This window comes from Bombina bombina, chromosome 4 (genome assembly GCF_027579735.1).
Source record: "Bombina bombina isolate aBomBom1 chromosome 4, aBomBom1.pri, whole genome shotgun sequence".
Classification (NCBI taxonomy): domain Eukaryota; kingdom Metazoa; phylum Chordata; class Amphibia; order Anura; family Bombinatoridae; genus Bombina; species Bombina bombina.
This window is the reverse complement of record NC_069502.1, coordinates 991711690-991727524: the sequence shown is the minus strand read 5'-3', so window position 1 is coordinate 991727524 and position 15835 is coordinate 991711690. Positions and strand designations below refer to the sequence as shown.

Below are 15835 nucleotides of genomic sequence, written 5' to 3'. Positions count from 1 at the left end.
TATCTTTCTTTTTTACATAGAGATGTTCAGGTGATATTTTCTAGTCAGCTTTTTACAACTATGCTGCATCACTTTCAAGTGTTTCAACATTTGGGTATCATGGCCTTTTAAGCTATTGTCCAGCTGCAAATTGGAAAAACAAAATAGCCAATTAGCAGTGCTAAGGTCATGCTATGCTTTCCTGTGATATCTAGTGAGATTTCAAAGTAAACTTCCATAAACTGAAAAGGCAAATAACAAGACTGTGCCTGCACATGCCAGATACATGCTTCCTTGGAAGTCCTGGGACTTGGCTGCTTAATGACCCCTTTATAATGGGGTATAAATACTTAGGAAATATTAATGTGATCTTTGCTAGTCAGCTTTTTACAACTATGTTTCATCACTTTCAAGTGCTTCAACATTTGGGTATCATGTTTCTTTAATATCATAAGAACTACTTCAGGAAGTCTCCATTTTACAAGATGAGCACTAGCAGTCTGCTGATATGTCTTCCTTTGCCAGTAACATAAAGAAAGGATGTTTGAGTATTAGGCAGATCATCTCTGGAGAGTTGTGCTTGCCAACCTGCCATATACTGGTCCACAATTGTAATATTATAAAGTCTCTGTCTCTTCTGTCTCCACTTAAAATCTAAACTTATATAACAAATACCATTATTACTATGCTGTGCTCAAGTTCTGAAATTAGTCAAATAAAGAAAAAAAAATTTAAACAACCCTACTTAAAAACTGTTCCCACAGACCAATGTCAGAAGCTATAGATATTACCATTTTTGTTGGGGTAAAAAAAAAAAAATAAGTTTATGGTACACCCTGGTGGCCAAGAATATAACTGAATTTTTAATAATTTGAATTCAAAATCATCTGTATCAAGAAAGATCACTTAGTGCTATCAGAATGTCCCTAAAATTGTAGAAATTCCAAAAACATTCCAAAGCGTAACTATAGTAAGTAACTAATCTCAGAAATTGCATAATCTTTAGTCTTAAAGGGACAGTCAACTTAAAATGTTTTATTGTTTAAAAAGATAGATAATCCCTTTATTACTCATTCCCCTGTTTTGCACAGCCAACACAGTTATATTAATATAATTTTAAACTCTGTGATTACCTTGTATCTAAGCCTCTTTTGACAGCCCCCTGATCACATGACTTTTTAGTTATTATCTATTGACTTGCATTTTAGCTGTGTTGTGCAGAACCCACATGAACTAGCAGTCTCCTGTTGTGAAAAGCAAATAAAATAGCATGTGATTAAGAGGCTGTCTGTAGTGGCTTAAAAACAGGCAGATATTTAGAGGTTTAAATGTTATAAAGTATATTAATATAACAATGTTGGTTGTGCAAAGCTGGGGAATGGGTAGTAAAGGTGTTATCTATCTTTTTAAACAATAACAATTTTAACGTTGACTGTCCCTTTAAACGTGAACCAGTCTACAGGAATAGTTATAGTAAAACTTAATTATATACTAGAGAACAAACAGAATTCTATGTAAGGTCAGGGGTGTAATTACAGGGTCTCAGAGGTCTCAATTAAGTCTGAGCCCACACTTCCGGCGGCCCCTTTTGCCCAGTATTGGCATCATGACAAAGGGGCCTGGTAAAGAAAGGGCTCCACCTGGATCATGTCTAGCTGACAAAACAGGGCTCACCGTTTAAGGAAAATATTATGGATTTGCCTTTACAATATGGTGGCAGTGTTTCCAAGATGGCCACCATAGTGATGTCTGAAAAAAACATATCCATATTTGTACAGGAACAATGTACAATTGCATATCCTCTGGTGCACATTAATGACACAGATAAGCAGCTCATCTGGGGTTGCTTATTGCAAACAGACAGAAAGGGTGCTAGTGAAATGGGGGCCCTTACACTGCCTTTACTTGGGACCCAGTGAGGTCTAGTTAAGCCCCTGTCTAAGGCATTTTAGCTTAAATAAAATCCCATTTCAAAAAAATTACTAATCATTTATTTTATGGGCACCAAATTTTGGAAATTACTGCTAAGCAAGGGATTGACAAACATTTAGAATAAAACATGTCACACATTTTTTATAAATAAGTTTATTTAAAAAAAAGCTTAGCATTTACAGCTAAAATAATATTTAAGAAATTGAATCAAATAGTAAAACTTGCAAAGCTTTCAGAAAAAAAAAAAACCTTAAAATAAATACCCCCTTCCCAGTAGTCAGATAATATAATCCCCTTTACACTTCTCTGGGTATATACAGAACTTGATTCTTAGGTATTTTTATGTTGGCCGTCCTGGACCAAATCGAGGTTTAAATCTGCAAAATAAACAAGAAAAAAAATATGCTGTAAAATATGAAATATATGAATGACAAGGCTTAAATATAACAGATGCATTTTTAAGAATGATACACCTCTCAACATCAAATGATGATCTATGGAATATTTGCTTAATTTACAGATTAATGCTTTTACTGCAAAGGGGTTAAATCCATAAGAGAAATACCACTTGGGAGTTGCAGAGCACTGTGGTCCTGAGTAGAAAACTCCACTGATCCAACAGCAACGTAGTTGCACATCTGAGTTGTGCAACTTTCGTTGCTGATTGGATCAGCGTTGCTTTCCACTTGGAACAAAAGTCCTGAGTGGTATTTCTACTGTGTATTTAAACCCTTTGTGGGGATTAAACACACAGTAGTAGTATTTTATTTTTTCTATAATGAAACTTTAAGGCAATATTTTGATTAAGGTTTCAAGTGGTCAGTTCATTTAGGGAAGGTAGATAAAGTATAAAGTGTGCTGCTTGATTTAGGCTGGAGGAATACTGTTTAATTGTGGTTAAGGTAATAAGGAGTTAGTTCAACATAAGGGCCATCACTAGGAATGAACTGCAGCAGGGTTTTGCGGGTATAGCAGGGTCAATGTGGGGTAGACACTTTAACCTGTGACTGATGTCTCAGATAGCACGTTTTAGATGACTATTACAAACACAAAGATGGAGCCATAACATTTGTAAACATACATGGTATAAAGAAGTGGGTATTAAAAATAGTTTTTGCACATTAATTGGCTCTTAATGTTTTAATATCATTTAAAACAGATTTAGTTTTAAAATAAATGTATTTATAGTCACAGTAATAATATATTTAGTATGGCTTTACACCACTTGAAGTTTTGTAGAAACATCCTAGAAGTCAAAAAAGGAAGCCTACATCTAAATTTTAAAGTAGTTGCCTGCAGTCTATTCTTGCTAAATCCTGCTTGCAAAGCAGTGAACCTATTAAACAGGTAAAACTGTGGGAATGTATGCAAGAATGAGTGATCGGTGTAACTGCTCATTTGACACTTCATTATATTGGACTCTTGATGAAGTCAAAGTCTAGAAGAATGAGCCGCGCTCAAAAGTAGTAAGGATAGCGCAATAAATCCAGGTGACAAAAAGGAGCTTTTGAAGCTCTCTGTCTTCTTTAAAGATGAGAATGAAAACAGAAAAAAAATAGTCTTCCTGATTTCCTTAGCAGCCTCTAGATCAGTGCTTTCCAAACTGTGTGTCGGGACACACTAGTGTGTCGGCAGCAGTTTGTAGGTGTGTCCCTGCTTCAGCACAAATTTTTTTTAATATTTTTTTTTTTTTTTGGTTTCTGACTTTCCGCCTGCTTGCTACGCATATCACATGGTTGACATGTGATTGATACCTAGGGGGACACAGATCATCTTAACCTATTGGCGCAGCTCAGTGGGAACTGAAACTATTCCCATTGGCGGCACATTGGCTCCTAACTGCACGTGTTGTCTCCTTAATTGGCTTGTGACTGCATGTGTAGTCAGTGAGTGGGACAGCAGTGTGATTGCAGCGCGGGCAGTAGTCAATCGGACTCACCGAGCTCTGAGGGCGGCAGCTTAAATGCTGAGCTGAAGTCAGTGGTTTTTTTTGGCAACTAGCTCCCAGTAGTGCATTGCTGCTCTTGCTCTTGATATATGGATAGGAAGTGGAAACTTAAAAATGCTTGATGATGAAATGCAAGTGTCTTTATCTAATATTCCACCAAATATTCAGAAATTGTGTTCATCCCATCAACCTCATATATCCCATTAAAATAGCAAGTAGCTATTGGTGTTATTAAACTTTTTTTAATTCTTGCACATACATACTGTTACTTGTAAATTTCATTATTATATACTGTAATTTATATATGTGTCTGTATCTCTTAAAACAAGTTAGTTTAACCTCCTTTTTGCTAGTTCAACTGAATTACTGTGTCGCAAAATGATGTAGGTCTAAAAAGTGTGTCACCAACATAACAAGTTTGGAAAGCTCTGCTCTAGATAATATCTCAGAGCTACATCTACATTATCTTTTGACAGGTCATCATTCTACGAATAAAATTAAAACTATCTGTAAAACACATAAATTATGTCCTAATGAGGGGGGGGGGGGGGTCAGAAAAGAATGAACATAATGCAAACCTTGTCATTTTTATACTTTACTTGTGATCAATGCCAAAAGAATTGAATGGACTTACACGTTAACAACTTAAGGACAATTTATGTATAGGTTCAACAAGGTGATGCTGAAGAAACAACAATTTTTCTCAAATATAAGCCACTGTGAAGAAATCCCAGAGTCTGCACAACAGACTGTGAAACCCATCATTTTCCTAAGGCCACTTGGAATCCCCCAAATGTTATAAAAAGTGCTAGTTGTGATATGTTTACAAGGTTTCAAAAGGATGGAAATCAACTAAGCATAAGCATATTCTTCAGACTTAAAGGGACTCTAAATTAAAATTGCAGGTAGGGCATGTAATTTAAAGAAACTTTCTAATATATTTCCATTATCAAAATGTGCACAATTTTTTTCATATGCACATTTTTTGATGCTCCCGCTCCTACTGAGTATGTGCAAAGTTGACAGTATATACCTGTATGCGTTTTGTGATTGGCTGATGGTGATCGCATGATACAAGGAACAGAAAATAGAAATAACATTTGTCAGAAAAATATATCTGCTACCAATTTGAAATTCAGACTAAGAGCCCAATGATCAAAAACTTGTCGGCATGGCGAGAAATTACTCAAAATCTTATGCAATTTTTTTTTAGACCTTATATTATGATGTAAGAGTCTCTCCATTACATCCAGAACCATGCATTAATTTTAAAGACAGCCAATAGAGAATTATTTAAATTAAATATTTTTTAATTAAATCAGCCAATAGGAACGATTGTATATTAATTATGAAAACACCAAAGAGACAGAACTTTGTAAAGAACCATAAGAAAATGACCCTCTGATACAGCGTAAGAAAATGGTTTTAGCCACAAAATAGAACACTTCAGACAGTAAGCAGATTGAGGAGGGTTCTAGGTGGGCTTTGGGGTAAGTAGCAGTTAGAGGGTTTTAGTGGAGAGGATTATTGCCTTCGGGTTATGTCTATTAGGGTTTAATAGCAAACAGGCATTAGTGTTGGGAGTTATGGAGGTTAGGTTAATAGTAAGCAGGGTTTTTACGCTCTGGTTTGTTTAGGGGTTGATAGTGGTTATAGTGTTTTAGTGGAGTGTAGAAATATTAAAACGTTGATTATCACATGCATTGCACTTGTAATAATCAACAAGGTACATTTGGCTACCACACTAATTGGCATGTCCTCTAAAAATATATAATTTTTTGAATGAATTACTTGTAATACTAAATAAAGAGATGCTGACTGTGTGAGGCCAAGCAACAAGTAACAATCAGCATCTTTTGACTTGTACGCTATCCCCAGGTGTATTCATTTATTATACATACATGCTAAGGAATGTATTTTCACAAATATGGTATACTTTAATATTAATAAAATTCATAATATTAATTGTATATCAGTATGATATTAGGATATTCATGGGATTACAGAATATAGAAGACTTTTATAAAAGCTGTAAACTACAAAAAGCAGAGAACATTGATAATTTACTTTATTTTTCTTAAGAGTGTATTGTGGATTTTTTTTGTAACCGTGTAAGAAACTGCAATGCAAATTGTTCTATAAATATGCATTAACTTTTCAATTTGAATGGCTCACAGTCTAATAAAATTAATACAAAATTCATCATTAAAGATTTCCGAATATTAAAGATTATAAAAAAAATATCTCGTTTTAAAAGTGTATTTTATTGGTACGGTATTGTAAGGGATTTTGCGTATATCAAATTAAATACATAACACAGAAGCTACAGTATAATTACTTGAGTGTTCCTTTAAGCAGGGGGGAAATACATGCATCGTTATTTGATCCTTACTAGTTAGGACTGCAAACTCCTGTTTACTACCGTAACTAACCTTTATACAACACATTAACTGCTTACCTTGGGTTCTTCTCTGTGCTGCTTTGTCTTGAATTTGTTTGCACAGAAGCCTTGATCTGAGCTTCAATTCTGGAGTATATGCCTCCGGCTTGCTGCAGATGGAAAAAAAAAAGGTTTTAAAATGGAAAATTAAAAGCATTCTTGACATAGCTTAAGGGAAATGGAAAGAAACTGAAAAGGCCAAGTTTTCAGGTGTATAGTCCCTCATTATTACTACATTCTTGTGTTTCAAGTAATGGATACGTGAAATAGCCAGGTTTGCTGAGTGCTAGGAAAATAAACCAACATGATAAATTATTAAGTATGATATATATTTTAACTGCAAACACTGAAATTTTGCGAACTTTTTACGTAAGTGAGAGCTCTCATTATTTTTATGAAAGACATCTCGCCACTCGCTGGCATAGCCCCTTTTTTTATAGAATTCCATAAGGGGTGCCGCAGCAAAGCAAAGCTGAATGTTTTGCATGTGACAACATAGGCCTACAAGCGAAGCACTGTTGATAGTGCATGGTGAACTACCAATATCATGGCCTCAGAATAGCGCACAATCTGGTATTACAAGTGAATGGTAAAACCGAATTGCCAGAGAATGTTTAACGTGGCTGACATCTCTTTAGAGTGCCCTATACTTTCAATGACTAGCACGGCCGTCGCTCAAATTTCATGTTGACAGTTAAGTATATAAATATATATTATTATTATAAATTAAGCAAAAAAGAAAATAAACACTCTGGATCTCCTGAGAATATGCATCACAAATACATTTTAGAATAGTTTATGGGAGTAATAAAGAGAAGACAGATAGATAGATAGATAGATAGATAGATAGATAGATAGATAGATAGATAGATAGATAGATAGATCGATAGATAGACCGACCATGTACCCAAATTATGTTTAGTCGCTGCTCAAGTGACAGGTCTCATGATGGTTGGAATCCCATAACTGCCAGTAGGTTCCGAACAGGTTGTAATAGCGACAAGTAAACAAACATGCTTGTTGTCAAACTAAACTTAACTTGTACTCACCATTTATTTTTACAATTAGGTTTACATTTTTTTATTTATACAACTGTTCCAATATAATATACTTGAAAGAAATAGGATTGAAATAAATTGATGTAAAAGGAGCAGAGATTCATTTGACAAAATAAAGCTGCAGTTTTCATTGCAAAATTATTCTCAGATATGAAGGTTCAAAATCATGTAGTTTACAATCAGGTAGATTACGAGTTATGCGCGCTAGAGGGTTTTTAACAAACGCAATAAAAGTTGTGTTATTTCACCCTCCATAGCGCTGCCATTACAAGTTTTGAAACAGCTGCCTTGTGCGTGCTATATGGTTGAGTTGAGCTCCATACCGCACAAAATACAAGCGCTGTTTTGACGTGCTCGTGCACGCTTTCCCCATAGACATCAATGGGGGGAAAGTGTCAGAAATAAAAAAAAATAACACCTGCGATTGTGGAATGAAAAGCTCCGTAACGCAGCCCCATTGATGTCTATGGGGAAAAAAGTAACGTGTAAACATAACATAAACCCTAAATCTAAACACCCCTAATCTGCTGCCCCTGACATCGCCGCAACCTACATAATGTCATTAACCCCTAATCTGCCGCTCCAGATATCGCCGCCACCTAAATAATTCTATTAACTCCTATTCTGCTGCTCCCGATATCACCAACACTATACTAAAGTTATTAACTCCTATTCCCTCACACCCCAACATCGCCGCCACTAAATAAAGCTATTAACCCCTAAACCTCTGGCCTCCCACATCACTGCCACTAAATAAACCTATTAACCCCTAAACTGTCAGCCCCCCACATCGCAACAACCTAAACTAAACTATTAACCCCTAAACCTAACCCAAAACCTAACACCCCCTAATTTTAACATAATTAAAAGAGCTAAATTAAAGTTACAATTATTAACTAAATATTACCTATTTAAAAATAAATACAAACTTACCTGTGAAATAAAACCTAAGCTAGCTACAATATAACTAATAGTTATATTATAGCTAGCTTAGGTTTTATTTTTATTTCACAGGTAAGTTTGTATTTATTTTAACTAGGTAGACTAGTTAGTAAATAGTTATTAACTATTTATTAACTACCTAGTTAAAATAAATGCAAACTTACCTGTGAAATAAAACCTAAGCTGCCTTACACTAAAACCTAACATTACAAAAATAAAAAAAACTACCATTACAAAAAAAACACTAAAATTACAAAAAATAAGAAAAAAAATTATCCAATTATTCCTATTCTAATACCCTGTTAAAAAAAAAAAAAACAACATAAAAAAGCCTAATCTATAATAAACTACCAAGGGGCCTTAAAAGGGCCTTTGGTAGGGCATTTCTCTAAAGATAACAGCTCTTTTCCTACAAAAGGAAAGCAAACACCCCCTAACAGTATACAAAACCCCCACCCTCCAAACCCACAAAATAAAAATAATGTAAAACCTAATCTACCCATTGCCCTGAAAATGGCATTCAGCTCTTTATCCTGCCCTTAAAAGGGCATTAAGCTCTTTTATGAAATGCCCAACCCCTAATCTAAAAATAAAAACCCACCCAAAACGAAAAAAAAAAAAACATTACACAAAATAACAAACAAATTATCCAAAATAACAAAAATTATTCCTATTCTAATACCCATTTAAAAAACAAACAAAAAAAAAACACCCCAAAATAAAAGAAACCTAATCTAGAATAAACAAACAATAGCCCTTAAGAGGGTCTTTTGTAGGGCATTGCCCTAAAGATATCAGCTCTTTTTCTAAAAAAAAAATACAAAAGACCCACTAACATTACAAATCTCCACCCCCCAAACCTACAAAATAAAAAACTATCTAAAAAACCTAATCTACCCATTGCCCTGAAAAGGGCATTTGTATGGGCATTGCCCGGAAAAAGGGCATTCAGTTGTTTTGCTGCCCTTAAAAGGGCATTCAGCACTTTTAAGAGTGCCCACCCCAATCTAAAAAAAAACACCACAAAAAAACTTAAAAAAAACCTAACACTAACCCCTCTTTAGGTACTCACAGTTGTTGAAGTCCCGCTAGAATGATCTTCATCCAGGCGGCTCCATCTTCATTCATCGCGGGACCGGCATCTTCTTCATCCCTGTGGAGGCGGAGCGGCGATGCGCGGAGGTCCATCGATCAAACATGGAAGTCCTCTTCATGTGATCGTCCGCTGCACACTGAGGATTGAAATGCAAGTTGCCCCTTTTATACTGGGGGTACCATTGCATTCCTATTAGCTGAAAATTTTGAATCAGCCAATAGGATTTAAGCAGCTCTCATTTTATTGGCTGATTCGATATATATATATATATATATATATATATATATATATATATATATATATATATATATATATATATATACATACACACAAATACATACATACACACACACACACACACACACACACACACACATATATATATATATATATATATATATATATATATACACACACACACACACACACACACACATATTTAGGCATGTATATGTTAACTACAGCTTTAAGATCAAAGTAGTTATACTAGTGTAAATTGCGATTATATCAGCGGCGTGCAAACAATCAGAAAAACCCTAGCTCAATTGCTTGCGCATCACTTGTAATCTAGCCCTAATTGTGTACCATGATGTCTGTAGCAAACGGAAAGCAACTGTCATGCAGCAGATAACAAGCAGAGTGCAACCTTAGCAGAAGGCAATTATATTCAGTAGTAGAAAGAATTACTAATCAACATAGGAAATAAGCCTTGGGTGGGAACAAAGCAGGACAGCTACAATTGCATTGGGTAAGCAGAGATTTATCACACAGTGACATCATGGTGTGTTATAAGAATGTAAGGAATTTGCTAATACAACAGGAACTTATGTTAAAGGGGCAGTAAAGTCAAAATTACACTTTTATTATTAAAACAGAGCAAAACATTTTTAAACAGCTTTACTTCTATTATGTAATTAGCTTTGTTCCCTTGGGATCCTTTATTGAAGAGTATACCTAAGAAGGCACAGGAACAGCAATGCACTACTGGGAGCTAGCTGCTTATAGGTCACTTCACATATATTCCTCTTGTCATTGCTTCACCTGATGTGCTCAGATAGTTCCCAGTAGTGCATTGTTGCTTCTTCAATAAAAGATATCAAGAGAATAAAGAAAAAATGATAAAAGAAGTAAAATTGAAACATTATTTAAAATAGCAGGTTTTATCTGAATTGTGAAAGAAAAATGTTAGGTTTCGTGTCCCTTTAATTGTGACAAATAGAGGCTCATACCTTCACCATACAAATGTAAAATATATAAGAAAAGAGAAACAACTCTGAAAGGTTTGATAGAAAATGTGGAAGATCCTTACTTCTTTGGCTTCCTTAGCTTTCACACTCTCCAGGTCCCCAAGCCTAATTTTTATTAGGTGACCCGTGATTTCAATCATCCTTCGCTGATCTGCCACAAAGAACAACGTTTACCGTTAGTTTTCAAATACACAAACAACTTTTCAAAAGTGTTAAACACGACAATATAGATGTCAGCTCTTTTTTTTTTTTAGTACAGAAAAATCTGTTTTACAGAAACAAACCAAAAAGTGTAATACATAAAATGCTCTTTTATATATAACAAACACACAAAACAAATGCCCAAAAAACTTTTTTTCCATGCAGGCAGCTGCCTTTATTGTAGTGCAATCTAACAATTTGAAGGCCAGTTCTGCTATAAAGATGGCTTCCAGAAAGAGCAACTTCCTGTTAACCTCTATCTTACACTACCTATAGGGTTGCCACCTCAGCCATATTTTCCTGGACACTTTCTTATTATTCTTTATTTATAAAGCGCCAACAGATTCCGCAGCACTGCCCATAGGTACAAGGATAACAGTACAATGGAGAAACAATACAATAAAAGACACAATTTTACAGACAAATACAGGGGGAATTGAGGGCCCTATTCCTGTGGGAATTTACTATCTAGATGGGTAGGAGGATGGGAAACAGGAGGTGGGGACTGCAAAGGTGAGAAGGATATTAGTGAGGAGATAGAAGAGGGCAACTGTTAGTTAAGTGAAGTTAGTTTGTTAATGAGTTGGGTGAAAAGCTTCACTGAACAGAAAGGTCTTTAGGTAATGTTTAAAGGAGGAGAGGTTAGGGGCAAGTCTGACAGCTCGAGGAAGTGCATTTCACTTATGACTTACACATGCTGCAGGGCGTGCTGATGGCAACATGCACTGCGCACCTGGACAACACACTAATAGTGACCCTGGACAGCACTATTCATGTTCCTCCCTGCACACCCTGCAGCATGTGTAGCTCATAAGTGTCCAGGAAAACATGGCCGTGGTGGCAACCCTAACTACCTAACATAAATGAGTCCTCTAAATGCATTAATACGTCCATAATGGGTTTATCAAGGGAGTGCTCCACAAATTCAGGACCTCACAATTCTTGTAAATATAAATTATTTAACCGTGATTTATGATGGATTTTTTTTTCTCAAACCTTCTTCTCTTTGCGTATCCTGATTAAACCTCAAGGAACGAGAGGCATCCCACTTATTCCTTTGATGACTGACTCTGTTGAGAGATATAAACATTGTAACAACTGCAAAAACTAAATAGGTTGGACGCAATAAGAAGAATGAGTTGTTCAGAAATACACTCACGTAAAAGGAGATGAATCTCGGGATGACTGATTCGGGTAGTAAAAAGAAAATAAAACACATTAAATAATGCATTTTACATCATATACAAAAAATGTAACAAACAAAATACAAAAATAATTCTGTAGCTGCAATAGGTGTAGAAGGAGCTTTCAAAACAGTAAAAGTTGTTTTTTTAAAGTGAAAACAGTAAAAGTTGTTTTTTAAAGTGTCTACATTCACTCTCTGGTTACAAATACTTACATTATAGCACTGAAAATCACATTAGTACTTTCAATATGCCATTTTAGGGTTAGTATTAAAAATATTTTTGGAAGCAAATAAAAGATTGTATTTTTATTTTCAGCTCTGGCTTTTATTATTGGTTTATACATTTCTATGGTATCCTATCTTAATGTTATTTTATATACGTCGCAAGAGGAAGTGCTTCATCCTGCAGTGTTCAACAGGGTGCCGCACTAGGCAGAATGTGCTCTCTGCTTGCTATTTTCCCATTCACCCTGTGCTGCAGCTGTAAAGGTAGCCCCTCCAGATACAGTTACACTCTGTTTCAGCCAACATAGTGTGGGACACAAGAAAAAATTATACCCTAAGCTTGTATAGGACTGCAAGTATCTGCTGACATTTCAAAGAGCACATAAATTAGTGGTGATGGTTTCATTTTCATAGCACTGAAATGGTAAGACCTAAATTACAATGCAAAATATAAACAAGCCCCATTAAAACAGATTTTTACTCTGCTATAAATAATTTTGAATTTATTAGGCAACCACAAACAACAAAGTTATTGAGTCTACTTCTGCTTTAAGAGGTAGAATACAACAGTCTATCTCAGCCATGTTCTTAACCAATTCTGGTCCTCAGGACCCATTAACTGAAGGATATCTTAACAAGAGAACAGATGAAATGTCCAGCTGCCCAACAGCCATTGCTAACAACTTTCTCACATTCATGGTAATGCTAAAACTCTGACCTGTTGTCAGTGGGTCCTTAGGACTGGAACAGAAGACTGTTTTATTGTATCTCTCATCAAGCGTATTGACAAGTAATTGGTAAATGCTACAAAGTGTGCACAAGAAAGCAATTGAAGAGGAAATCAGAAGTACTCAACAGTCATAGAAATTTGTCAGGTTTACAGAATGCTGCAAATCAAACAGCTGGTATAGGCAATTAGCAACATTTTGAAAAACCTAAAGCTAAATAATGTGCTTTATGGTTCTTAAACATAAGAAAGCGTGTTTAATAGAAACATAAAATCATAGATTTTGATGGCAGATAAGAACCATAGGCTCAGCAAGTCTGCCATATTTTCTATATGGTATAAGCCTAATTATTTTGGAGTTTAGGCTTATGCTTTCCGATGGATTCTTGATGTCCACCAGAGTTTTGGTCTTTACATTCTATAATGGAAGTTTATTCCATGAATCAACCACTCTTTCTGTGAATAAGTGTTTTCAAAAATTGCTTCTGAACCTACTACCCCTTTAACTTTCTCTTTAATTTCCATGAAGAAATTTTGGTCACTATGAAAGGTATGCATCCCAATACAAAAATCACCATGAGAGCAAATTGATTATAGTATAGATGTCTTGTCTTGACAAACTGGATCTGTGCATGAAGAAAAAGTCCTTTTACTATTGCTACCTGTAACCAAAACTGATCATGGGTAAAATGTGGGTAAGACTTACAGTCATGTGTCCGAACTAATGTGAAAAAAATGTAAATATTAATATAAATTATACAAAAGAAAAAGAGGTTCTCTTCTCTAAACATGTAAAATAAGAAGTAAGGTGCTACCAGGTAAAAATCATTCCATATAGAAACTACAGATAAGTAGATAGTTCAAAGTCGAGAACATCCAAAAGACCAGGTATACAGCACTCAGACTTTATGCAAAATTAATCACAAGTACACAGTAGGTTAATGCAAAAAAAATGGTTTATCTTACATAAATGCATAAAAACAGTTTAAATAGCAAAAGACATGGAGACAGACAAAACATACTACACAACATTCATGGGCCCCTCACACTAAGCATAAACAGCCAATTTGTAGCAATTCAGTGGTGAACCATATGAATATCCAGCACCAGAGATGTGAGGCTGAAAAACAGAGAGTTTCAATATCATAAGCACGGAAATGAAGTAATTGTTACTCTGTTGCTAGAACCAAGACCACACAGCGTTCTTATATGCAACACTTTTAGACCACAAGAGGTTTAAGGCAGTAAGATCAATATGGGCATACAGCCAAAGTTTACCAAAGTAGGACCGCTGTTAGCATTTAGCCAACTCCACCGGTCAGTGGTATACAACCTGCCCCTTAGGCATCTTGTCTCAGTCACAAGAATGAGTCGTTTCCTCTGTGTTCCAAGCTCTTAAAGGAATCCGGTACGGAGAGTGTGGGGGGATCCCACAATGTACTAGCTGCACACCTTGACAACAGGTTGAAAGCTGATCCTTTTATTGGCCAAGAGTATAGTCACATGGAACTCTTGGCCAATAAATGGATCAGCTTTCAACCTGTCGTCATCACCCGGAAGAAGCTCCCGACTCCCATTTGAAAGGAGCGAAACGCGCAAGAGGACGGGTAGCAGGCGGGGTCAATCAGCCCAATCATATAGGATCGGGCAGATTGATGTCCGCAGCCTGAGAGCAGGTGGACCAGTTATGGAGCAGCGGTAATTCGGAGCTTGATAATTAGGCCCCTTACTGTCTCGCTAGCATTATCTGAATACTAAACCAGCTCATGTTACTCTAGAAGTTTTATGACATCAGGCTAGATTAGCCTTCCTCTAGAGACCACAGCATCTTGTAGGGCTGTGACAGGAAGTAATTTACAGTGCACAAATTAAGTTTGGACCCAGACTCGGGAACGCCCTTAACATCTTATAGAGAGCCCTTGATGCAAGGGAGAGACAGAGGGCCATCGGGCGGGAAAAGCCCCACTAAGAGGCCGAGGACAATTAAAAGAACAACACAGCCCATGAGGTGAGCTGGTTAAAGCTGAAATAGCTTTAACTTGCGGGCTACTATCCAGTGAGGTGCACAAATAAAGCCTGGCAATCATAGCGATACTCACAATCACTTTATTTATATAAACACAGCCAGAGAGTAGTCGGCCATATTGAGGGTGCCACATCTCAGCTACCCATAGCATTACGGAACTTGAGTAAACTCATCACTGCTAGTCCCAACTAACTTCTGCATCATAAGAAGACAGGTGTAGAGGAATCTAATTGTGAGATAAGTTACTATAACTATAGGTGTGGTGGTTAGTCAAACCCTTGATAAGCAACAATCTGTTATGAGAGAGTAATACTACCTATCTAGGGAACCCTCACTTTCCAAGTTCTTAACAAGCCACTACGTATAACAACTACCTTCTCTCTAACTTGGTGACACATTTGTAGTAAACGGGAACAGGATACACTTAGAGAGATTTTGTGTGGCGCTAGATGTCATGTAGACACAAGAACTGCAGGTCCTTGATCAACACGAGCCAAATAAAAGGTTAACTTGGGAGAGATTCGTCACTCAATGCCATATTAAAACACTGAAGGCCGAACTGGAGTAATTTCAGGCAGCCATAAACTGAATCACGACTAAGGACGCTATATAGGAGATAGAATATAAGTATTGTGACCCCTGCAATAAGAGAGAGTAGTGTGAGAGGAAGAGGAGAGGGAAAAGGTGCTATTGACAGTGTCCAGGTGGTTATTTCTAGTCTGAAAACTTATAGTGAAAATCTGATAAGATGAAAATCAGAAACCAGACCGTGAAAGATTGCCTTTCCAAATCGCAGTTAAAACTTAGGGCCCTAGACAAAACGATCTT

At 36.2% G+C, this 15835-nt stretch overlaps 1 protein-coding gene across 1 annotated transcript in view; it reads right to left on the bottom strand.

Annotated features, from left to right (window-relative positions):
• Window positions 1-2048: 2048 nt before the first annotated feature.
• The window catches only part of SANBR (SANT and BTB domain regulator of CSR), a 168331-nt gene continuing 154544 nt past the window's right edge, over window positions 2049-15835 (bottom strand). The window contains exons 18-22 of the mRNA XM_053712047.1: window positions 12003-12028; window positions 11840-11913; window positions 10705-10793; window positions 6318-6409; window positions 2049-2288 (exon numbers count right to left, since the gene is read on the bottom strand). Of these exons, the coding sequence (XP_053568022.1) occupies window positions 2252-2288; window positions 6318-6409; window positions 10705-10793; window positions 11840-11913; window positions 12003-12028 (318 nt within the window). The 3' untranslated portion in view covers window positions 2049-2251. The remainder of the gene's footprint in view (window positions 2289-6317; window positions 6410-10704; window positions 10794-11839; window positions 11914-12002; window positions 12029-15835) is intronic.